The sequence below is a fragment of the Convolutriloba macropyga genome, chromosome 1 (genome assembly GCF_964194025.1).
Source record: "Convolutriloba macropyga chromosome 1, txConMacr16.3, whole genome shotgun sequence".
In the NCBI taxonomy this organism is placed as follows: domain Eukaryota; kingdom Metazoa; phylum Xenacoelomorpha; order Acoela; family Convolutidae; genus Convolutriloba; species Convolutriloba macropyga.
This window is the reverse complement of record NC_134468.1, coordinates 4182334-4208393: the sequence shown is the minus strand read 5'-3', so window position 1 is coordinate 4208393 and position 26060 is coordinate 4182334. Positions and strand designations below refer to the sequence as shown.

The 26060-nt window shown below is 35.3% G+C and overlaps 1 protein-coding gene across 1 annotated transcript in view; it reads right to left on the bottom strand.

Annotated features, from left to right (window-relative positions):
* Positions 1-2146: 2146 nt before the first annotated feature.
* The window catches only part of LOC142344455 (melatonin receptor type 1C-like), a 32082-nt gene continuing 8168 nt past the window's right edge, over positions 2147-26060 (bottom strand). The window contains exons 2-7 of the mRNA XM_075396113.1: positions 25304-25439; positions 11125-11387; positions 10332-10561; positions 9106-9278; positions 7924-8063; positions 2147-2573 (exon numbers count right to left, since the gene is read on the bottom strand). Of these exons, the coding sequence (XP_075252228.1) occupies positions 2406-2573; positions 7924-8063; positions 9106-9278; positions 10332-10561; positions 11125-11387; positions 25304-25439 (1110 nt within the window). The 3' untranslated portion in view covers positions 2147-2405. The remainder of the gene's footprint in view (positions 2574-7923; positions 8064-9105; positions 9279-10331; positions 10562-11124; positions 11388-25303; positions 25440-26060) is intronic.

Sequence of the window (26060 nt, the reverse complement as noted above, 5' to 3'; positions counted from 1 at the left end):
AAGCGACTGTTTATCAAAAAATTTTACCTGTCAATTTGAAAAAAAAAGAATCTAGTGCAAAATTTTTGGTATTTGGCTATATGTTAAAAGTGTTGTCCTGCGCTCAGAAAAAGCATAGTATTGATTTATGATCTGATCTCTAAAATTACATTTCGTGGATTCATTTCATTATTGAATATTTCGAAATTTGTAAAATGTACTTCGTTCTTTTCCCATCACAGAATCCGTCCTCAGTCAACATTTAAACGAAAACATTCTCATCTCTTCACTTTTGGAGATGAAGTACTACGGCAAAATTTGTTATAACTTTTTTGTCAACATCGAAATTGTTGAAAGCTAAGAAAGTGTAAGAGGCTGGTCATTTGATAATTTTCCTAGTGAAAGCTTTCAAATGACCGTGAATCGTAAATTGTCTCCCTCTTTTCTCAAAAACAAAAAAAAATTAACTTAAGAACTTATTGCAGGAACGTTATATATCATTTTAAAAAGGACGGGCGGATTTCTTTCAATATTCATCTTTTATGACTTGTCACTTTTTGATAGAAAGTATGAGAATAATTTTTCTACCGACCGTTGTTGACATTCGCGTGCATTACTGAGTTATTTTTCATCAACTGCCTTGTCGCCAAAAAGTTTCTGATAATGAATTACAAAAACAACCTTGCCTACAGAAGTATGGTTTCGAAGACATCTATAGGAAACAAAATAAATTTATTTTGAAAGAACAAGTTTTTAGGGATCAATTCTCCCCCCCCCCCAGTGTTTTTTATGACCCCCAGTTACAAATTTGTTTTATAGCACTTTACTATGTAAGAAAATAGGGATCTATTATGGTTCATTGTGGAAGCTGCTAAACACATTACTTATTAACAACCAAACAACGCTTGGATTATAATTTAATTTGTACCAAACTGTGCTTTCAAGCACAATTAGAGCTTCTAAACTAAAAACGGATCTATTCTGTTTCGCCCCCCCCCCCAGATTAGTAAGCATAAATCTTTTATTACCCCCAGACGCACGTGCTATTTTCTTACATAGTAAAGTGCTATATAACAACATAAAATTTGTAACTGGGGCTCATAAAAAACACTGGGGGCCGAAACATAATAGATCCGTTTTTAGTTTAGAAGCTCTAATTGTGCTTGAAAGCACAGTTTGGTACAAATTAAATTATAATCTAAGCGTTGTTTGGTTGTTAATAAATAATTTGTTCAGCAGCTTCCATAATGAACGCCAAATAAAATTTGTTATTGGAATTTAAGCGTGTTTTCCATGTAATATATTTTTTTCTATACCAATATACCCAATGCCATTATACCCAATGTATTTTGATATTTTCGTTCAATAATCCGACAACAAATTAGCAGTCGCTATTACCCGTATGTTTCAACACACTTAATGGCCATGGTCATGCCGCAGCGGCCCGTGGGACTTGATATGAATCTATTACAACCGAACATGGGATTAAATTATCTGCTTGTTAAATCAAACGTGTAAGAGCTATTTTCTGCTAATTAGTAATCGGATTATCGAACGAAAATATCAATGTGAATTGGTTATAATATCATTGGGTATTTTGGCATTGGGTATAATGGCATTGGATTTTTTGGCATTGGGTATAATGGCATTGGGTAAATTGTCATGTAACCCTATTTCCCGAAAGTTGAGAATTTTAGTTTGTTGCTTGAGAACGGTCGTTATTTAGGACGTTGATTTTTTTATTGATAACAATGAAAGCTAGTATACTTCTGCGGGATCGAGGCTTAAATGAATAGGGAAAGAAATTTAGGTCAGAGGTTCCATCGCCATAAACAATAATTTTCTCCCAAAATAAGCTAAACCAAAGTCTGGTGAGTAAAAAAATTGACATTAACACCTGTATTATCCAGTACTTATTATGAATTGTATTTATTGTTGCAAAGTACTGATATAATTTGGAATTTGGTACGAGATAATGTACAAAAAAAGCATTGAGTGAATTCGAGCTAACAAATTTTCTATCTGAAATTACTACAAGGTACGAACCGAAAATTGTAATATAAACACAAATCCCAAACATATTGAAACTAAGATATTTCTAAGGTAGAAATCCAAAAATTTGGAACATAATCTAGCTCAGGCATTTACTCTCCTTGTGAAAAAAATATAGGGTGCTTTATTCTAAATTCATTCTATCTGATAAATCATCTACAATTAACCCATGTTTTATCTATTCTGTATACTTCCAAACAGTCAGATTCTTTGTACTTTATTTTCTATTCTGTTTACATGTCAGTTATTTAGTTTTGCGCTGGTTAAAACTAAATTGCCAAGTTATCGATGAAGTTATACAACCTATAGATCCGTCATTCTATATAAAACCCGTCATTCTATATAAAAATGATCATGTATGTGTTGGTGGTTGTTCAGGTTGAGGACGTATTGTGTAGGAGTTTCTTGTTCCAGAAGCAGGCTATCTTTTTGTACCCACACCTGAAGGGTTTGTTCATGACTCCGTAGATGAGAGAGTTCATACAAGAGTTTAGCATACACATCCACGTCACTGTCAGGTGGAACAGGGCTGGCAGTTTATCCTGAAACCATTTTGTAATTGTCTTTTTTGTTATTAGGTGAAGTTGAACTATGGGTATCCTAAAAGCATATCATAATTATGTTTCTTTTGGTAACGGTTGAACCAAAGGTAAATTTTGCTCTGCAGGAAATTGATATAATTGTCTACAAGCTGTACTCGTTTTAAGCCTATTTAAGCTGACTTGGATCGAGACAAAATATTAAGTGACAAAAATTGAAACAAGTTTTTTTAAACAGTAACCATGAAGCTCGACACTAAGTACGAAATGTAATTTTCTACATAGATTTTTGGCGGTAGATTTTCTACTTCTTTATTGTTCTGACTCACCTGGGGGAGGTACTATACACTCAAATGGATTTTTTGTTTAGTCAATCTCAATCGATCGATATACTCATCATATAGACTTGCGAGTGGTATCATTACAAATATGAATCATGAATACGAAAGATTTTTGCTTTGCACATGTAGTTTTGTCTGAACATATACAGGAAACAACTTGAAAAATTATTCCAAGTGGAGTAAATCATTACTCTTTATAGTGCCTTTGATTTTTAAATAAAGGTTTCTTGTCTTTCTTACTACGAATTTTCAGGAAATTTTTGGATTTTTGCATATTTAGTAGTGGTAGTTAAATCGTTAGGGCTGGGCTCAAGGGTTTTCACCATTATAAACAACTAATACAGATTTTATCAGTCTGATTTTGCTCAGTATATTGCAATGTCCACAACTGCAGTTTTATCCATGTGCATTTCTTTTCGGGCGTTGTATGTTCTTTCAAAAAATTGTTGGCATATCTTTTGTTTAGTGTTTTTGTTGGGAGTAGGGCCATGAGCTTTGTATACCCACACAACAAAATTAAAAAGAGTCTACGTTCTTCGGAATTAATTGTCATCGGTTTTTAAACCCCGTTTTCGAGATCTTGAATTCATCTCTCGTTTCTTGGAGCGTCACTTCAATTAGGTCAGATTCACTCTGAAATAAATCTGGATTAACATAGTAGGCATCTCTTAACATTGAAAGTAAATAAAATAAATCATGCATTTCCATATAACGACTTGGGGGCAAAAAATTTTAACAAGTTTTAACAATCTGTGTTTATAAACTTCACCAGAACAAAAAAATCCGTTTGGTGGCCAGCTTTTGAGACCTTTTTGATTTCTTGCATATTGAAACTAGTGGTAGTTAGAGCTGATAGAAGGTCATTGTTGAAAAAAAAAGAGAGGTCCATGAATTGAGCTTTCAGGTACACCGCTAGTTTCTGATCGGTTACTTGAGACCAAGCTATTGGTTCTCACAGTTTGTTGTCAATCACTTAGATGGGATTCATTCAGAGAGATAAAATTTTCTTTAATGCCAAAGGTTCGCAATTTACAAAGAAGTACGTTTTGGGGAATCGTGTCAAAGGCCTTAGAGAAGTCTATGTAGAGAACTGCTAAGGTATCGGTTTCAACTTCATCGTTAAGTTCGTAGATTGTGTCAAGAAAAAACAAAAAGTTGTAATGATGCAGATTGGTGGTCGCGGAAGCCAAAATGATTATCGTTCAACTTGTTCTCTTTTTGTTCGTACTCCGAATCAAAGATGAACTTTTTGAACATTTTTGAGCAGCAATTTAACAAGATTATTGGTCTATAGCAGCCGACTTGCATTTGTTACCTTCTGTGAAGATGGGTGGTACTTGCAAGTATTTCCAAATGCGAGGGAACTCACCCTTGTTAAAGCATGTCTAAAAAATGAAGGATATTGACTAGCTTAGTGATCTGCTACATGACTTTTAAATAATGGTGCCGAGGGCGCCAAGTCCCGTTGATTTGTTGAAATCAGGCGATTGGTATATGAGTTCTCTTCTTTGCTGAGAGCACTTTAAGACGCTTGGGAGTTTGAAATTAAGATTTGATGTTTCAGAACTCGTCGCACTGTTTGACTAAAACAAACAAAAACACAGCTAAAGTAAGTGTTAAGAAGCTCAGCTTTCTCCCAATCACTTGAAGCTTCTGTGGCATCAAATTTAACAGTGGGTGGATTTTCGGGATTCTTTCGTATGCTATTTAGGTTTTTTTCAATATCATAAACTTCCCAGACTCGAACATTGTGGATTCAAAGAAAACTAAGGTGTCGTGTGATTTGAATTGAATATTTTTAATTGTTTGATTTTTTTTGCGCTGTAGGTTTTGAGGCATCCCGCGTATCAAAGTGTTGCGTTCGAGACCCACAGTGGGAGTGAGGCTCTATGACTAGTGACTCTTGGAATGTATTTGTCGACGTTTGCCCAGAACCAAGATTACCACTGTCTCACGAGTTCTTCTAGATTGCTAAAGCAGTACGTATTAATGTGGCAAGAAAAAATGTCTTCGTTCAGGTTATCCCGGTCTGCAAGCTTGAAATCATACTTGTGCGTTGCATTAAGACGACTTTGATTGTGTTCAAAGCTGATAAAAGATTCCATGCTGGTTCGAGAAGGATTTTCCACTGAGTCTAAGTTTTTAAGCCAAAAATCTTAACATTGTTTGACCTGAGTATCAAGTCGAAGGTGTTACGAAGAACAACATCAGACTGGCTGAGAGCCAAGTTCAAAAGATTTATGCAAACAAGTTGATCGAGTTTTGTATTTTCGTATGAGTTGTCTTGCGCGTTGATTGAAAACATACTTGTGCGTTGCATTACGACGACTTTGATTATGTTCGAAGCTGATAAAAGATTTGATGGTGGTTCGAGAAAGATTTTCCACAGAGTCAAAGCTTTTAGGCTAACATCTTAGCATTGTTTGACCTGAGTATGAAGTCGGAGGTGTTATGAAGAAAAGCATCAGGCTGGCTGGGAACCAAGTGCAAAAGATTTATGCAAACAAGTTGATCGAGTTTTGTATTTTCGTATGAAGTCATTTTATTCAATTTGTGCAAAATTGATGCCACTCGTGATAACAAGATTAGAACAAAAACAGAAGAATCTGAAGATTTCAAGTTCTTGCGATAAAGAAAGAAATTGACTCGACTCCCAATTGTAGGAACTGGGCAACAGGTCGTTGTAAATGCAGGAGAGTAAGATAGAGTTAGTTGCTGAGCTTAGCAGCAGAACACAATAATCGATATGGGTACTATTCAATGTTTTTACTTTATGATTAACTCTCGATTGAACAGCTATCATGACACCTCCATGTTTTTTTGTCTTGGTTCGGGTATGCGGTCGCTTCTGTAGATACGGTAGTTTGGAAAAAAGATGGCGGTGTTTGGAATGTCAGGAGTAAGTCAAGTTGCAGTGAGCCATTTAAAACCAAAGGAGACGCTAGCAAAAAATTCAATCTCTTTTTGTCAATAAAAATGTTTCATTGATGTTCATTGTATTGTAACAACACTGTGTTTTTGATGAATCGTTTAATCAACTCTTAGTTCTGTTAGCATCTGTTGCTTTTTTCCGTCATATGATTTGGTTGCAAATTAATCTGTTTTTGTGCTACAAGAAAAGTGTATAACTATTTTGAATTTTTAGAAATATTTGTTTCAAAAAAATTGTTTTGGGGCCCATCACACTAATGGGGGGCCCAATTGGCTTTAAAAAATGTGCAATTGAATGTCAATGTTTCTCAAGAATAGCTTATTGTTTTAACAGTTGCGACACCGCTTTCAAGTTTACTGATTTTTTTTTCGTTCTTGCCGTCTGTTTGTAGTTGTTTGACATATTATTGATATTGACAGGTCTCAATTGTCAACTCTTTTAATTGACCGGTTTGTTGAGTACTGGTTGTTTTCAGAAATAGAAACGCGTTTTTGAGCTTTGCTCTTTTTGCTCCTTTTTGACGACCTGTTACGAAGTCTCCGTATTGACAGGTCTCATATCTTATCTAAGGAAGTTCCTGTTAATTTGTTTAGTTCCGGTTTTATCTGATTCCATTTTGTTTTTTTGTTCTAAGTGTTTTTTAATGTAGACATCGATTTTTGGTCGTAACTAATGTTTGCTAAGATTTGATTTTTATGTTGGTGGTGTTCAGTGCTCTCATAAATGGCAAGTCTCATCGGCATTCTAATCCAGCATTAATTTTTTGTAGTTGTTAAATTATGAATGAATTTTTGGAAAGTTTTCTGTCTCTTCCTCATTTGGTAGTTGAGCTGGGTCAGAACATTATGTGCAAACGCACCTTACCGAGCCTCCTTATTTTCAATCAAGCTAGACCTAAAAAGGAACTATTAACCGTCTCTCCGCTCATATAACGTTCATAAACGTTCTTGGTAACATATGTTCAATTAAAAATTCATCAATATTGTATTAAAAGAGCCTTGTAGACAAATGTTAAAAATAAAAGGCTAGTAGAGCACTTTTTTATTTAATAAAATCAAGATATTATCGGATCAAATTTGTTTTGAAAAACACACTTTGATGAATTGTGATGATTAAACCGAACCAATATCTCTTGCTACTTCCTTTGAAGAAGATGTTGTTTTGCGTGCTCTGCTTTCTTTGTAAAATATTATTTTCCCAATAGAGCAGAATACAACGAAAAACTTTGTAAGAATAAAAGTTTCAGCAATCTAACTCAAGTTTTTCCATAAAGTAGAAATGATTAATTGAATAACAGACCCGTGATTTTTTTAGTTTGAATTTTTGTGCCAATAAGTTGATAAATTTTTTTAAAAGTCGAGAGTCAAAACTGTCTATCTGTCTAAGGCTCAGTGACTAAAAAATGAAATAAAAAGGCTATTTAAATTTCTATTTTATAAAGATGCGTTACAAGAACAGTTGTTTTTCTGATTGCTATTTTATGTAAAATTTCGAGCCATAATTGTGATCGAATTAACAGACAACAGAATTTTAGTCTCTCGCAATTCAATTTACATTTTTCTTTGTCCTTTTTTTGCCTTTTTGTTTCTCTTCGCGTTTGTCGTTGTTCATTTATAAGTGTTTGTTTGGCTCATCAATTTTCGGTTTTCTTTTTGCTTTAGCGGCTTTAATTCTATGCAAGCTTTTTCTTGAATCTCATTAATGCTACATTTTGAGTCGTCAAAGGATTAAAAAAGTCCAATGCAGACCCTGAGAGGCGCCGGATCCTTACAATATTTCGAAGCTGATTTCGCATTATTATTCTCTCACATTTGAACCCTTATTTTGTATTTATCTTCTTCAATCAATTGTAACTTTTACAGATTTTTGCCTTTTGAACGGCTCAAAAGACAGACTTGGGTCGCGGACAGGGGGTCCGGCGCGACCCAACTCAGTGGTCTGGAAAAAATTTGGGTCGCGCCTTCCGTCCGGCCAATGGCAGTTTTTGTCTGTAAAAAACTAGAAATTTTCTCTCGGTAAAGAAATAGATTCATATTTTAGATGAAATGTCAATTTCTGTAAATGTATACGGTAGGGTAACCTTGTAATCCAGGATGACAGTAATTGAGTATGGAGTCCAGCTGACATTGAAGACAACAGTTACAAGGAGGAGAGACTTGATGAGACGCCATTGGTTCTTCTTCGCTGTCTTTGCCGATCGGGACATCTTGTTCAACACTTCTAAACTCACCAAAATGCTCATTTGACTCATTTATGCATCATTTGCTATAGCTAATTATTTAATAAATCGATGAAAAATATGCGGATCTATTCTGTTTCGCCCCCCCCCCCCCCCCCAGGTTAGTGAGCATAAATTTTTTTTGACCCCCAGACGCAGGTGCTATTTTCTTACATAGTAACGTGCTATAACAACATAGAATTTGTAATTGGGGGTCATAAACAACACTCGGGGGGGGGGGGGGGGGGCAAAACAGAATAGATACAAATATGCATACAAATCGGTAAAAAACACTAAAAGTGCATGACTTAATAAATTAGAATCACATATATAACAGTCTTGTTCAACCAAATTGCAAATTATGACTGACCTTTTTCATCATTTGCTATTTAGTTGATTAATAAATTAATTTTAGCTGGTTAATGAAAAATCAGTCGCAAACACGACCTACAGCAGCAAAACTTTATGAAGTAGAATTACATATATAACAGCCTCTTACTTCTCTGTTTTTCAGAAAATTATAACTTTAAATCCCTAATTTTTTAAAGCATATGTAGACAAAAGCAGCTTTATAAAATTTTAGTGCTGTGCGTATTATTTTTAGTGCTGTGCGTATTATTTTACACTGATAATGGTTTGTATAGCAATTCATGATGAAGTTATCAAAATATCGGGTCTTTCCCATTATAGCCCCCATGAAATTATAGCCCCCCCATTATGGTATATTTACCATGATTGGGGGGGGGGGGGGGCTATAGGTTATCTGACCACTAAGCTGGGGGGGGGGGGGGGGCTATAATGGGAAAGACCCAAAATATCACCTATCGACAACCCGAGTTGAGAATTTACGATTTTCAAACATAAGAAATTGTCGGTCTCTTCGACAGTTCTTACATAAAAAACTGACGAAATCCTCAAAAACCGACGAAAAACGACGCTTCTTGCGTCTGCTTCGTCGCTATTTCTCAACACGGAGAGGGCCATAATCAACCGGGGGGGGGGGTAAAATGGCAGGAAATGTTCTGTATTTGTGAAATAACTGACCAGCATTTCCAGCCTGTGCTGCTTTCATGGCTGCCTTTTTTTGTTCCTGTCTGGCAGCTGCAAACTTCCTCTTGCTGGCTGCAAACTTGCGGAACACTTTCACATATGCGGCCACAGTCACTGTGAAGGGAAACGTCACTGCTGCCAGGAGGAGGAAGCACGTGTACGAGAAACTAACACAAACAAAAACAACCCACAATTTAAAAAACAACCCACGAAGTTTACATTTTATCCATTGAACCAAGATTTATATAACTCATAGCAGTATGTTGACGGACAAAATTACTCAATTTACCCCAAATTACGCGGACTGAGCTACAAGTCAATATCAGTACTAGGCAAGTCAAAATACAAGTCTTATTTCGTTTTTCAGTACTGGGAAAGTCTAATTACAAGTCTTAGAAGTCTTGCAAGTCTTGGTCAAAATTTGGGCAACACTTGCAAGTTGATTCCCAAGTTAGAATCAACTTTCAAAAATTTTCGAGTGAAAATTTCGAATTGCAAAAAAATTGCAACGTGCCACGTTTTCGGGATTAATTTTTGGCCATTTTCCCGTGGTTCTTGTAAAACTAAAAATTACTAAATTACTGAAAATTAACTTTAACGTAACTCAAATTACTGAGAAGTGATTAAAAAAGTAATCTAAATGTAAGTCTAAGAATCAATATTTGTGACTCGACAATTCACAAGACTATTTCCACTTTCTTCAACTCATCAAAATTGAACGTAAAAAAATATATTAAATTTTTGGCCCATTTTTGTAAGCTCCCTGACGTTTTTTTTTTCAGTTCAATAACGCGAGATTAAATGAGGCGCTAAAATTAGGCTGATTGCACATGAAATAACAGCCCAATTAACAGGAAAATATAAAGCGCGTACCCCCCCCCCCCCCCCCCCCCCCCCGCTCTTCATACCTTCCTTTTACAATTCGCCTGAGCTTAGAAAATATAGGCCAAAAATTGTACAAATAATTTTATGTTTAAGTCAAACAATATTTTCCGAGAAAGCAGAAAGCCTTAAAAATGTTCATAGTATATCCATCGCCTATATATATACAAATAAGTAATATCCCCCGTGATCTCAAGAGGGCCAGTGCTCAGAAAAAAAATTGCAAAAAAAAATTGGACCTTTCAAATTTTTCCCTTTTTTTAATATTAATTGACGTTACAGAAGAACGATTATTAAGAAAGCACAAATAATGAGGCTCAAGTGCTGTGTATATTTGCCTGTATGTCCTGTCATATGAGCATATGAGTGTCTTGTGGTCGAATCGGATGTGTCCCCACCCTAGAAGATTGGGAGACGCGATGGAGAGAGCCAGTGCCCAAGTAGCACAAATCATCACTATAGTCCTCTCTCTAGAGAATGTCTTCGAGTATTCTCCGAACCTCACTATGAAGTAGAACCTGTTCAGGGCGATCAGGGCCAGAGAGAATGTCGACACTGTACAACACACCTGAACAGTGAGAAAAGCACATGTCGCCGACATAATTTACAGCAACACAGTGCCGAAATAAATTTAAGACCGAAGTCCACACAGAACGGAGAATCGATTGCAGGCTCTATTTTATTTTACTTAGCTAGTAATTTTAACGATAGGGTAAAATTTAGGGTATATCTTGTGTTTGTCTCATTTATATAGGGTATTTGTCACATAGGTTATTTTGACGTTCGATATTTTTGCGACGTAATCGTTTGTCTTTAAAAAATCTAATGGTCAGCAAAATTCAGTGGGAAATGTAACTTTCCAGATTTTTGCTAATTTTTTAGTACTAAAAATTTTGTATCGTCTTTAGGGGCAACGAAAAATGTGATTATCAAAAATAGTCGGAGGATGATTAACTATATCCTATTCGAGAATTTATGGGTGATTAATTATTCAACTACTCTTCTGTTGACGATAAATTTGCAATAAAACTGTCCACAATGGCCCCGGATGTGGGTTATAAAAATGAAAGCGAAAACTGTGTCGGTTTTTACTGTCTAAGCTTTAACTATCGTCCAGCATTAATTCCAGACCTGTCCCAGATATCCTGTCAACTGACATATGAAGTGACCGAATGGGTTCCTGCCTCCATGAATGAAGTTGATGATGGCCAGTGGCATGATGTATGACGTCACTGCCATGTCAGCAGTTGCCAAATTGAGGATGAATACACTGCCCACATTCTGCAGAGACTTCTCGACTGCAACTGCCCCGAAGATGAGAATGTTGCCGAAGGTGCCCACGATTGACACGCAACATTGCACCACCAGGATCAGAAACCAAACAGCGAATGGAACTGAAAAGAGAGAGTTTATCTAATTTTAAAAATTGTTTCTAGGTAAAAAAAACTGGGATCTATTCTGTTTTGCCCCCCCCCCCCCCCCCCCCCCCAGCTTAGTGAGCTTATATTTTTTACGCCCCCAGGCGCACGTGCTATTTTCTTACATAGTAACGTGCTATATAACAGCATATAATTTGTAACTGGGGGGCCTAAAACACACTGGGGGGGGGAGGAGGGGGGGAGGGGGGGGAGGGGGGGGGGGGTCAAAACAGAGTAGATCCAAAAACCGGATCTATTCTGTCCCCCCCCCCCCCCAGTGTTTTTTACACCCCAGTTACAAATTATATGTTGTTATATAGCACGTTACTATATAAAAAATGGCACGGTGCGCCTAGGGGCGTAAAAAATATAAGCCCACTAAGCTGGGGGGGGGGGCAAACATAACAGCAAAAAACTCACGGAAAAAACCGCCAGTCTGATTTCTGATTCCTCTGAAATAAACCCCCACGACAGAAAAAACAGAAATTAAGCCGAAGGAGGCGTGGCTCGCGAGGTCTAATGCGGTACTGTCGTCTCAGCTAGGAAATTCACTTAATTTAGTATTTAGTTATCTAAAACTGGGTAACTTTTCAAGTTAGTTTTTTGTTGAAACCAAACTCAATGCTTGATGAGATTATGCCCCGATTGAGGTGATTTATAATCCTGGTTTAGACAAGCTCGGTCAGAAACTTGCACTTAGAATTACAGCTTCTGGCCTGCGGCGGAAAAGCGTTGAGAACAGCCTTGCGAAAGTCTGGTCAGAAATCAATTTGAAACTGGACCGTCTGATCAGAGATGGTTCTGAGCTGACTACGATGTTTTTGAAAGTATAATCAGAAGGTCTTTGTCCCTAGTCGAGATGTAGAATTTAGTTGTTAATTTAATACCCTAGTTGTTCGTGAACAAGGTAAACCTTAATTATGAGGTGAGTAGTAGTAAAAATGCCTGTATTTTAACGGGGGGGACCTGTCCCCCCCCCCCCCCGTTACAATACCGGCATAGCAATTTTTACTTGCCCTTAACGAAAACTTGTAAAATTTGTCGAAAATTTTGCTTCTCGTGGTTGGCAAAGACTTGTAATTTTTTGTGAATTTGGTGTTGTGAGAGAGGTGGAACTTGTAAAAATTTTGGGAAAAAGTTGGTACGGTGAATGAGTGAAACTTGTAAAATTTTCCGAAAAACTTTCGATTTTTTTTAAAAAAAGGCTGAATCCTTTTTCTTGTCTAATGAGACTAATGAAGAACTGAAAATTGAAAGTGACTAACCTGATGGAGTACTGAGGTAAGGGAAGAAAAAGATAGTTTAAATTTGATAAGTTTTTGTACCAATATAAGAAATTTAAAAGTTTTGCGAGTCTGAGACTCCACAAGTGGTATTAATTTTATGGGTACCATATGTTTGAATTAACAAGCAAGTGCCAAGTAATAAAATTGGAAGTTTGTTGAATTTCAAGCTTGGAGAGAAGATTCAAGTAGAGTTTCGAACTGAAAGTAGCGCATGAGAATGAATGGGGGACAAAATATCGTGAAAATTGACTGAAAAATTGAAGAAAATTGGGTTGAAAATTTGTCTAAAAATTTGCTGTGTCGGGAAATGCTTGATATGGAGGCCAATTGAATTTTGGTAAAACTACGGGTTGAAAATAGTTTCAATGGAGCGCTTAAGGTGTATATTTGAAGTCATTTTGCGCCAAAAACAGACATATTTTGAAAAAAAGTGCAAAAATTGCTGTTTTTTAGTGGTAAAAAGTTAAAAGAAATTGTTTTTCGCCGCCAATAAGCATTTTTATACATTTTAAAAAAGAGTTAAAATATGGTAGGAGAAATACTGTTAAGGAAAGGGATTTTTATTACCATTTTTATATTCTTTGTTTATTTTTTTATTTTTATTTTCAGTGATAACTTGTACCTACATTTTTTGTATTTTTTGATGAAAAAAGGCCAAAAATGTGCAAAAAATAGTAGTTTTTGAGGTAAGAATGTAGAATAAAATGTTCTATGCTAGTTATAATGGAGTGGGCAACAAAGTTTTATACGGTGAAATATTGCTCGACCAATTAATAGTGAGTAATTGGGTGTCGTTGGCAGGTTAATTTTTGTTAATTTTGTGCCATTTTTTGGCATTTTTGACAAAAAAAAAGTGAAAAAAAATGATATTTCTTGGGCGAAGACTGTAGAATAAAGTGTTGTTTCTTAGTTGAAACTAAATTTACAATAATTTTTTTTATTTAACAGCTTGGCGAATCCAATAATAGTGGTTAACTGGGTGCTGAATATATGTTTTTTTGTTACTTTTATTGATTTTAAGTAAAACCATCAGTATTTTGCAAAGCAAATTTTATAAAAGAAGCAAAACAATGTCGTTACTTTATATGTCAGAGTAATCCTATATTTGACCATACAGTAACAAAGAACTTTGCCTACAGCTTACAACTGAATGTCGATTTTTGTAAAGTACCTGGATTTCATTATCAAGCTATTGCCTCCATTGATCAACTTCCTGATTCTTTCAAGTCTACAGCATCCAAACCATTCATTATAACTTGTCTCGTCACCAGTTTCAAACTACTTAACTTAAAATTAACTTAACAAATACAATTTTTCGTGGAGAAATAATGAACAAAATTGACGAAGCGGTGAACTACAACAAGCAACACCAATTGAACTTTGCAAACTCTAAGAGAGAATTACCTAACGCTGATTGTGTTTTTAGCAATAGTGTTCAAGCTCAAACTGGTTATTTGCCTACTTGTACGATTGATAGATTCTATAGTATTTATAATGGTGGTTTGTACGGTGAGTTTTCCAATGTACTTGACATATTAAATAGTGGCTCTGGTTGTTTTTATGTTGACAATAGTTTGGTTTCGATAATTTTTAAAGTGGAATCGAAATCTTCTAACCAATAATTCTCGTCTTTGTTTTTTTAAGAAAGATTTGAGCAAAAAAGAGTTTATTAGAAATGTTAGAGCATATGATTAGCAAAGCGCAGTAAATCCTTATCGTTCATATTCAACAATAAAGGATATTCGTAATCAAACATCACTTGCGCAATTTAAATGCAAAAAAGTCCACAGAGTATTGAGTTTTGATTTTGAACTGGCTTAAGTATGAGTGCTTGAGTTACTTCACTATAAAACTGTATCAGAAGGGAATACAATATTTGGTAGTTTTGTATCGGGATTCCAAGGGGTTCAGACAAAAAAAACAATGTTTTCGTGAAACAAAATAACCATCCAATGACTTCCTTCAAATTGCGCTAGTGATGCATTAACTATAATAGAACCTTCTCTCGTTAGCTTTGGGAAACTGTCCGCAGCAAAAACTCCATAAAAATAAAATTTCAAATGAATACATTTTCCCAACAAATAACGTATTTCGTCACTATCCATCGGCGGTGTAGGCTATAATTGAGTTTTTTGTCACCTTTCGTCCTGAATTAACATAAAACGTTGAGCTTCTTTTGCCCACAAATAGAATTTCTACGTTGGCCGCCAATGCTCCGTCAAATGTGAGTTCAACCAAAATTGAGCATTTTGTAAGTTCTGGATGAATGAAATCATGAGAAGCCTCTTGCGTTGAAGTTAAATCAAAAGCTAGAATACAATGATAGGGATAATTTTCCAGAGTTATGCCATGCCCACCTCTGTCAAGAAAATCTAAGGCTTCCAGAGTACTGAAGTAAATGCGGTTGTTAAAAGTTGTCGAGACCGGAGTTCCAACAGTGGATTGACCATTTCTGTAAACAACAATTTGGCTCAAATTGAATTTCTGGTGATGAAAAGGATTCGTGTGACTAGTTCCGAGGTATGGTTGATTTGTTGCGATTGCAATTATCATACGTCGTTCAGGTTTTTCGAGAAAATATTCTCATGGCTCCAACTCCTTATTCCAGTTGTAGCTAAAAAAGCTCGTGGCAATACTTCTGTATAGCGATGCACGGCAGGTGTTTTATTAGAGTTTTCTCAATTGCCGTCAAAACATGATCCGCTATTGTCGTTCTTCTAACGTAGAGACTAGCTTCAATTATATTAAATTTGTAATGTTTGTTTGACTGTGAAATTACAGCAAAATCAATTGTAGACCTTCTTAATGAAATTAGCAGAGTAACACCACTAAGTAGGTGTTTACCACAAGTTAAATATCACTTGCAGTCTTTCCAATAAAATAGTTTTCCTGGGAATTAGCAACAAGAGCTTTTCTGGCCGCTAGGTCGTCCGCGCGACCATATCAATTTTAGCTGGCTCATCCTCGTAATAAAATCCCTGACAAACTAGCCATGTGTTTTTTGCAGTTTTTTCTGAAGAAAATTTCGTTTCAATGAATGCTTTGTGCGCATAGTTTCCGTTTGTGTTGGAAATTTTAACACCGTTAGCAGATACATTGCTTTCTGAAAAAGAAAATGTAATGCGGTGTTGCTTAAGTATGGCGCGTCTGTATTTGCAGCGTCAGTTCCAGTCCTTAAATCGTCGTCTTTTTTTGCGGGAGATTTAGCAATTAATTTCAAGAAGTTTTTGTAATTCTATGAAATCGTTCCTATCACCCAAAACTTCAAACTCAAGCATTGGACCGTCCGGGGAATATGATGGTCCGACTTTTTGAGTAAAAGCATTGTCAAAAGTAATAAGCAGTGGCTGTTTTTCAAACAAATCAAGTTTGGTGTGTGTTGCTTTTGCAGGCAGAAAATTAGTTATCATTTTGAACTTTAGAAAAGAAATTTGATCGACTTCTCGACAAAAACTTCTTCTTACGAATGACTTGTTTTGGCTTTTCACTGTTGGTTTTCAACTTAAGCATTCTTCCTGTTTTTGATCCGCCCACTTGTTTTCTTACAGTTTTTTCCACAGTCGACTTTATTGATTGCTTTGGAGACTTTTTTTGTAACTACATCAACCAGATCAGGAGCTGCTTGAACAATAAATTCACGTCCAATCTTTTTGGCTACAGGCCAAAGAATCTTTCTTGCAATCAGTAATGCGGCTCTGCCAATACCTGCTGCTAAAGCCCCAAAACCACTTTCTCGTTGGCAATAGTGTCCTGAAAAATATTATGACACCGATTGTTGTTGATAATAGGCTTCCATTTAGTCGAATTTTTTAAAATTTAATGTCAATATAACTTTTCCTGTTCCAGCGAATGGAATTAATTGTGCGGTTTCAGGTCGCAATTGAATTTCAATTGACTGAAAATTTTTTGATAATAACTTTTTGTATTCCAAATTGCTGAAAACAATTCTGTGTGTTGGCTCTATTTCTCAGGGGCTACCGCTTTTTATGCGTTGTTTTGAATCAATGAATCGAATAAGAGGAGCTTCAGTATCACCTACGTATTGATACTCAATTATGTTAACGTATTTAAAAACCAGTTGCTTCCCTGCAGACAAATCAATAGGATAATCACCAGCAAAAGTTTTTTCTTCGTCATCTGCCATGGTCAGATTTTCAAAAGTTTCCAACATCTTGTATTCAACCAGAACCATCATGAATACCGTTGAAACCTAGAATACTGGGAATTTCTTTATCCGGAAAAGTAATTCGTTCGTTTTTACCAAAAAAGAGGAACAAAACCCCATTGATTTTGTTAAATTGATAGTCAAAATGAGGCATTCAGGAAGCTGTTTTCAAGGATCTCAAATGATGTTTGAGGTTTTCATAGGAACCAATTCCAATGATAGCGCGTTCTCCTCCGTATGGTCTGGAATCAGCATCGAATGGAATTTCTTTCTCATATAACTTAAGGCCCTCAGAAGAAAATTTCTTCAAAGTACTTTTGTTCACTTGATTTATTTCTTCCGGGAAGATAATTTCACTTGGTGCAACTCGCCAATCCCCCTCCAAAATAATTTCTTCATTGAAATAATTTTTGAAAGAAGACAAGGTGTTTTGAGGAAAAATTTTCATAAAGGCTGATGAAACTAAGTGAACCGTGAATTCATTCATGTTTTGTTATTTCACTACTATTGTCTCTAAGTTTGACCAACTCTAATTCATAACATTTTCCTTTGACTGGCTCTTGGGATGCGTCAATGAGACTATAAGCAGGGGGATTTGTTGTAGGTATATCGTAAATTTCAAAAACTTCGTTGGTAAATGTTTGCCTGTATCCTTTTCTAAAAGGAAGATCCGCTTTTGATATTCGCACAAAGTCCCCAACGTAAAAATGTGGTCGACGAACTAGTTTTGCTGACGCATTAAAAATTAATGATATCAAGTAAGGAACGTCTTTCTTTGTCACTTTATTGCTCTCCAATTTCGGTACCCTGTTGACTCTAGAGTTAATGGCTTGTACAAAGCTCTGCAATTGATTATTATACGAATATGTCCACTTGTCTTCTAAATACTTGTATATCAAATTCTTGAGCGATCGTATATTTCTTTCCGCAAATGCTGATTTTTTTTCGTTGAAAGTTTTATAAACTTCAATTTCATTTTTCTGACAAAGGGTGCATCTTTTAGGTTGCTTGATCTTTATCATTTTCTTAAACGCGTCTGCTGTTTTTGTGGCGAACTTTTATTTTAAGAGTTCGAATCGTAGATAACGTGAGAGACAGTCCACCGCAACCAACAAATGTTTTACATCTTTGTTCTCTTTTGCTAATTTATCCAAATAAGCCAAGTTTAGCGACCAAATCTCGTTTATGTCGTAAGCAATAACTTTCGGTGTTGGAAATCTTTTTCTCTTTTTTTTAATGCTTTGTGTGGGCATTGTTGCCCTCTAGAAAGAGTTTCACTTTACTTGGTTTCAAATTAGTGCTTTTTTGTAGATTTTTAACGCTTCCGTATGCTGCGGGACCTTTCGTATATTTGAACTCAAAAAATTTTTTCTCATTCGTCGAAACACTCCCAGTTCTTCTCCTCTTGCTGAGTTCTGTCTTCCGTTGAGGTTTCGAAACCACTTCCGGCGTCTAAGGTTTCCTCTGTAATCAATTGGCTGGTTTCTTTGAGCTTGAGTCTTTTTGGCGCAAAAAATTTCTTTTTCTTTTTTGGTTTGGTAACTCTATGAGTTCTTTTCCGGATCGCAATTTTAGTATTACTGTTGATCACCAAGTCTTCTTTTATGTTTAAAGACTCTAGAATCTTGAAAAAATCTGGATTATTTATTTTTTAGTTGGATGCTGCAAATCATAGAAAAAAATGGGAACATTTATTCCTGTCGCTGTTCCGTCAACAATTAAACTTTCATTTTCGTCTATAACAATGTTTTTTGATTTTTTAATGAGGTTAAATGTTTTTTTTTTCGTCCTGGTATCTTTCGGTGGATGTTGCGATTTTGAAGAATTTTGGTCAGCTTGTAATTTTGACAACTCAGTAGGATCAGTTGCTTCCCTTGTATCCAAATTTTCTTGGTTCTCTTTCTCAGTGTTTTCATTTGGTCGCATACGGTTCAAAAACACAATTTGAGCACCTGTATGCTGAGCTCTGGGATCATTTAAAATTTGTGAGGAATATGGTTGCTCCTTCATAAAGTTATTTTTGGGAATAAAAAAAACTCTTCAGCAGTTGACATTGCTTAACTCAAATGGATGAAACAAAATTTAATAATGAGTTGAATCAGTTTGAAACCGGTTTTTGTTAGTAAAAGTGCTCGTCGTTTATCCGTTGACGATTTTTTTTTGCGAACGCCTTCAAATTTGTGTTTGCAATTTTCTAAGTCTCTTATTTTCACTCTAACATGGCTAAGTAAAACCTTGTGAAGACATTCACATGAAACCAGCATAACATCACTATCACAACAACGCAAATATTTCCTTGACTCTTTTGGCTGCAAATGCACCATTTGCTTCAGTATAGATAACTTTTTCTCTTTTATTGTTTAGAGGTGTTGTTTTTGCTTTATCAGATGGAAGATAAAAAACTGTAGGACCTGGCTCAGTGTTATTTGAACAGAATCGTAAACAATCAGAAGTTTTTGGATCAAGATCAATAAGCAAATGCCCAAACGGTTCTTTCGTAGCCAATTGATAGCAGTGTTTTAAAAATTTAACAAGGTTCAACTGTTTGCCTGAAATTTCAACTTGTTGAATATCGCAAGCTGATTTGAAGAAAATGATGTGTGTTTTGTGCAAGTCTATTGTACGAGACCACTTGCTCTGTTGATAAAGGTTGTGCTTTATATAAATAACATTACTTTTTTGTGACTACCTGCAGTGGCCAATTTAACAAATTCTTTGTCATTGTAAATTTATTCGCACGAGTCGTCTATTATCAGAAGACAGTTTGCAAGGCTATTAAAAATTTCAAATTGGCGTATTTTTTATACGTAGCACCAAGTGTTTTCTCCATTTTGATGTATATCTGTTGCATTTCTCTGTATAAAAATATAATGTTTTTCAATTTTGGATAAAATGCGTTTCCACTCAGCATTTTGAAAATTAACTCTGTTTTGCCGCAACCTGAAGGCCCTACAAGGGCCATGAAGAGCCTATCTTTGCGTAGAAATAATCTTATTCATAGTCTTGGATTTGGTAAAATGTATCCAACAAAACTTGACAATATTGATATCCAAACTGAAGTTTCTTCACAATTTGGTTTTAAAATGGTTAATTTTACAATACAAAGTGATATCAGCAGTAAAACAACAAACATTTGAACGAAAAATACGAATTTTGACCGTAGCAACGTTGTTTGATTGCAAAATTTCCATGAAGATTTGCTGCTACTTTCTTTTTCAAAAACATTTTCTCCTAGAACAGCATCAACTTGATCAACTGTTACTCCCTCCATCTCGAGACAATAATTTTTTAAATGTATTGAGAAAAAATCACTTTACATAAAACAATTCATAGCAATTGAACTCAGTTAGAAAGTCTTTCATATGAACCATAAAGCACTCCGAGAGTCTCTCAGTTTTGTCATAATGAACAATTTTGTGTACTCTTTCTTCCTTCACCAAGTGTTGAATCTCTTTTGGCAGTGAATGGTCCTTTTTGTCAATTTCTTCACCAACAGTGTGTTTCGACATCAGTGAGAGTCTCGGAGGACAGACTCTGGGTTGAGCTTTTGACATTCTGTTTTATTCAATGAAAAAAAGGTTCAATATAGTATACTAAATGAGTGAATGAGCAAATCTTGTCATCCTCAGTCAGCAACAATTTAACTTTTCTCTGTAACAACTGGTATCCGGTTTTTATGGTTTCGTCTTTGGAAATTGAAAGACTTAGATTCCCGTCCCCCGTAATCAAGGCGCAAATTGTTGAACTCGGTGACAAGGGTGCTTCCAATTTTGTCATTTCCTCTACCATTTGTCAACCAGTTGAAATAGAATAAGGCTTTTTCTTTTGCACAATGTTTGTTGAAAATGTTTTTGCCCTTTGAATGATTTTGACAGTTTTGTGTAAAATAGTTCATAGATATCGAAGGACACGCGAGTGAATTCAGATCAATGATAGAACACTCAACCAAATCTGATAAAAATTGTACTTTTTCCTCTCCCTTAGCGTTGAATATTGCACCCGGATTCCTCAAGTGAACGCTTTGAATTATTTGTGTAAGATAAATATAAGGATAGTTTCCTGTGTCGCACTCAATGCCGTGCAAATTTCTAGTCAACCAACTGAAAGGTTGCTTTTGTAGAGTTGTTAACTCACTATAACTTGTTGGAGGTGAAAATGACACGCAGTCAAGATAGTCCTCGGTGCAAACACCAAGTTCTTTAACAATAAATTTTTATTTTCTGTGACGAAATCCTTCAACGTTTAACACAACAGTTTTATTGCTCAGCATTCCAATAAATGAAAAATTGACTGATGAAAGACCTTTATATATACGGAAAACAATATTCCCGACAAATGACTGCTAAAACAGTTGCTGCTTTTACGCGGAAGCATAAAAAGCAACCATGTACTTGGTTACATAATTCGTATATGAAACCACCTGCGTCGAGTAAAATAGTGTGCAAACGTAAAATTTTGAGATTTTCAAGTTTTTATCTACTGACGAATTGTCTATGTCGATAATACCACCGTAGAGCCTCAATTTCAGCGCTATATCAAAATCAAACCCTTCAATTTCACTAAAACATTCACTTGTAGCCAGAAAATAATTTAACCTTACACTGTTGTTCGGGTATATTGATGAAACCGATAAATAATTTTCGTGGACTTTGTTCAAACAGTTTTTGCACACAATTGTCTTTTCAAGACACATACCTTCTTTTCGCTAGCTGGCTGCGCATTAAAATGATTGGAAATATAAGAAAATGGATTACTGATCCTTGCGTCGGAAAACGATTTGTTAACAGCAGACAAAATGGGACTTGATTTACTAAACACAGACTTAACCTTGATCATACAAAAGCCAATTCCTTTGAAACTATTTCAAGATAAGGAAGCAATAAAAGAATGTTCCTAGCACACGCTGGTCTTAGTTTGTATGTATCCTCATATCTAGTTTATACAATACACTAGTAACCACACACACACACACACACACACAAAATGTCCACATAGGATGTTCAAAACACGTTATACTGTTTTTTACCAGTGAAAAGAAAGTATTAAACACGTTCGAGTGGCATGCAGGCACAAAAGGTAACATAAAAGCAGTGAGGTCAAGTTTGGTTTCAAAGCTTTATAAACCCGCGAGTGTAACAAAACAATATTGCAAGAACACATGTTAAAACCCAGACATTAACAAAATCTAAAGCCTTAATTATCTTTTGATCTAAATAGAATTCCTCATATCAACGCTGTTTGGTATTTGAACAACATACTGCACTATTTAATTGTTCTAGATAAAAGAAAATTGGGTGTGTACATGCAACATAGTGAACACGGAAAGATTAGAAACGTTAAACCGAATAGTATACTGAAGTTTAACTAAAATACAAGGATTTTAGTGTATTGAACTTGTGTGCAAAAGCTACTTGAGTAATCTTTTACAACAAAAACGGAAGGAGTTGATTGAACACGTCTTAGTTTAAAATTATACCTGAACTCTTAATTTCCTTATTTTCGCTTCAATTTTCATTTGCTCAATTCCAAATTTTATTTAGCAGAACTGTTACTGGATTTTGACAACAAATTCTTTTTGTTCAATTCAATTACCAAAATTCTTTCATAACAAAGGAAAATAATTCTAATGTCTCCTCTAGCCATCATTCTTCTAAAGGCGGAATCGATTCCTGACAGCCAAACAATTGCTTATGAGACTTACAGAAAGCAGACTGTTTTCATTGTAAAGCAGGATTATCAGTTAGATGAGTGGGTTACAGTAAAGCACATGGCTGTGCCTATTGTGATTTTTGACTTTACTCAGTCATTTCAATTTGAGAAAAGTCTTATGAAAAAAGCTCAATACTTGCTGGATTTTGAAACGTCTTATGTCAGAGAGTTTGTATTTGACCCAGACACATTGGACGATGGAGTACAAAAAATTTTTTAAGATTATGACGAAATAATTTCCGCTGTATGAAAATCAAGAAAATTACTAGAGAGATCTTGAACTGGTTGAAAGCATTTGGAAAATGAAACCAGATACTGAGAGCCCAGAAAATTTTAGCGAACCACCAACACCTGCCATGGTTCAAATACAATTGCCTGTACACCTAAAAACAGACCTGACAACGAACCAGATGATGTTTTGAGCAGTGGAAGACTTGCGACTCCACTCGTGAGCAAGTGTTTTGCACCAAAGAAACGAAGAATCGATCTCAATTATGAAAACTAAATCAAACTTATTCCGTTGTTGATATTGTTTGTTGTGTGTGTGACAATCTTTTGTGAAGCTGACTTTATGAAATTTGACTATTTTATACATAAATTCTCGGATCATTCAGCTTATTCCAAGCATCAAACTCTAGCAAAAAGGCAGTTCATATTATTCGTAGTAAAAGTCACTATTATCTTGAAAGTAAAATTTTCCAGTCATATCTTTGTTTCCGTTGTGGACAAGAACTACACACTAATTTGTATCAACGCGCTTTAGGAGGAAATTAAGAAATGCAGCTTGCTTTGAATTGAATCGTAAAGAAAATGCAATACCAATAAAACCATTTAAGAGCACCTTTCCTCACTTTGGCTCTAAATGGTCGATTGCACAGATATGCTAAAAATAGAACTCAAACTCAAACTCAGCCAATTTTTATGGTTGCCATACCAAAGTTATGTCTACCATGTCTACCATCATACATGAACACTTCAAAGAAGTTATCAGAGAAACATAAACAGGTTAATCGCACGCAAAATTGTTAAAACCATGCCTTTTTTGTTCTTAATCTCTTACACTTTTTTATCCACAATTTTAGCACAAATTTATAAAATGACCTTTTACACTGAATACTGTACAATTGGACGTCAGCTATTTTAGCCGACTGTTCTTTTATAACATTTGCTTTGCAAAATAGTGATAGTTTTAACTAAAAACATTAAAAGGAACAAAAAAAACCTATATTCAGCACCCAGTTAACCACTATTATTGGTTTCGCCAAGCTGTTAAATAAAAAAATTATCGTAAATTTAGTTTCAACTGAGAAACAACACTTTATTCTACAGTCTTTGCCCAAGAAATATCAATTTTTTTCAATTTTCTTGGTCAAAATTTCCAAAAAATGACACAAAATTAACAAAAAAACCTGCCAACGACACCCAATTACTCACTATTAATTGGTCGAGCAATATTTCACCTTATAAAACTTTGTTGCCCACTCCATTATAACTAGCATAGAACATTTTATTCTGCATTCTTACCTCAAAAACTACTATTTCTTGCACATTTTTGGCCTTTTTCATCAAAAAATACAAAAAAATTTAGGTACAACTTATCACTGAATATTATTTAATAAAAAATCCGTTCCTTAACAGTATTTCTCCTACCATATTTTAACATTTTTTAAAATGCATAAAAATGCTTATTTGCGGCGAAAAACAATCTTTTTAAACTTTTTACCAATAAAAAACAACAATTTTTTTTCAAAATTTTGTCTGTTTTTGGCACAAAATGACTTCAAAAATACACCTTAAGCGCTCAATTGCTCAACTCAAACTATTTTCAACCCGTAATTTTACCAAAAATGAATTGACCCGCATATCAGGCATTTCCTGAATCAGTAAGGAAGCCAAAAAATCACTTTTTAGCCAATTTTTAGACAATATTTAAACCCCAATTTCTTCAATTAGTCAGTCAGTTTGCAGGATATTTTGTCCCGCATTCATTATCATGCGCTACTTTCAGTTCGAAACTCTACTTGAAACTACTCTCCAAGCTTGAAATTCAACAAACTTCCAATTTCATTACTTCGCACTTGCTTGTTAATTCAAAAATAGGGGCATTAAAACCCATAAAATTAATACCACTTGTGCGGTCTCAGACTCGCAAAATTATTAAATTTCTTATATTGGAACAAAAACTTATCAAATTTAAATTATATTTTTCTTCCCTTACCTCAGTATTCCATCAGGTTAGTCAATTTCGATTTTCAGTCCTTCATTAGTCTCACTAGACAAGAAAATGATTCAGAATTTTAAAAAAAAATCGAAAATTTTTCGACAAATTTTACAAGTCTCACTCTTTCACCGCACCAACTTTTTTCAAAAATTTTTACAAGTTCCACCACTCTCACAGCACCAAATTCACAAAAAAATTACAAGTCTTTGCCAACCACGAGAAACAAAATTTTCGAAAAATTTTACAAGTTTTCGACAAGGGCACCTAAAAATGGCCATGCCGGTATTGTAACGGGGGGACAGGTCCCCCGTTAAAATACAGGCATTTTTACTACTACTGAGGTGGGGAAAATTTTAGCTTATAAAGCATTAAGCTTATGATGTTTTAAACGCTTTGACAAAAAAAACCCAAGAATTTTGGAGACATGACTAAAGGTGCTCGCTAACCACCTCTTAAGTGCCATAATAATAGCGGCTACCACAGACGGGAGAGTAAAAGTAAAAAGAGGTACCTGAGAACCCGACAGCAGATCCAAACGAGACACAGGAGGCGAAGAGGAATGAGTTGTCTTGAAATTGGGTTGAGAATGAAATGGAATCATTGCCCAAATTGATCACTGATGACTCTGTCACCTCTGTCTGCTCTTCCTAGAACAATTTACATGCAACATTACAATAGTATTACTTCAAATGTTTAGTTTTAGAAAAAAATCTGAATTCATACAGCACAGAAAAGATTAAATTTTGACCCCCAGCACCGGGTCATTAAATTTTGTTTGTTTTAAATTCTTCTTTTGTTTCATACTTCTAATTTAGGTAATGCTAGTTTGGAGTTTTCATTGTATGACTCTTCTTTTCGCTTCGAGTAATCTATTCCTCTGGTATGTGTTTATTTTTCAGTACAGAAAATGAGCACCGGTTTACCGTCGGCCTTTTTATAACTGGGTTGTGTTTGTGAAGTCGTTTGACCTGAAAACGCAAAACTTGACCCGCCTGACCTATCTCACTCCGGAAAATGAAATCTATTTGCACTATTTACAAGGCTGGTAATTTTCAAGGTGATTGAATACGGGAAATCTAATTATGAAGATCTGCAGTGCAGTCATTTTCAAATTTTTCCGTGTTTTGGTTTATGTTGAAAGGAAGCCTCAGTTTGTTTACGAAATCTTGCAGATATGTTTATCGCCAGGTTAAGATCGTTCAGACGTTTGACTCTGAACGCGAAAACTCACACCTAACAAAACAGGTGCTTTTCCAGACTTAGTAACG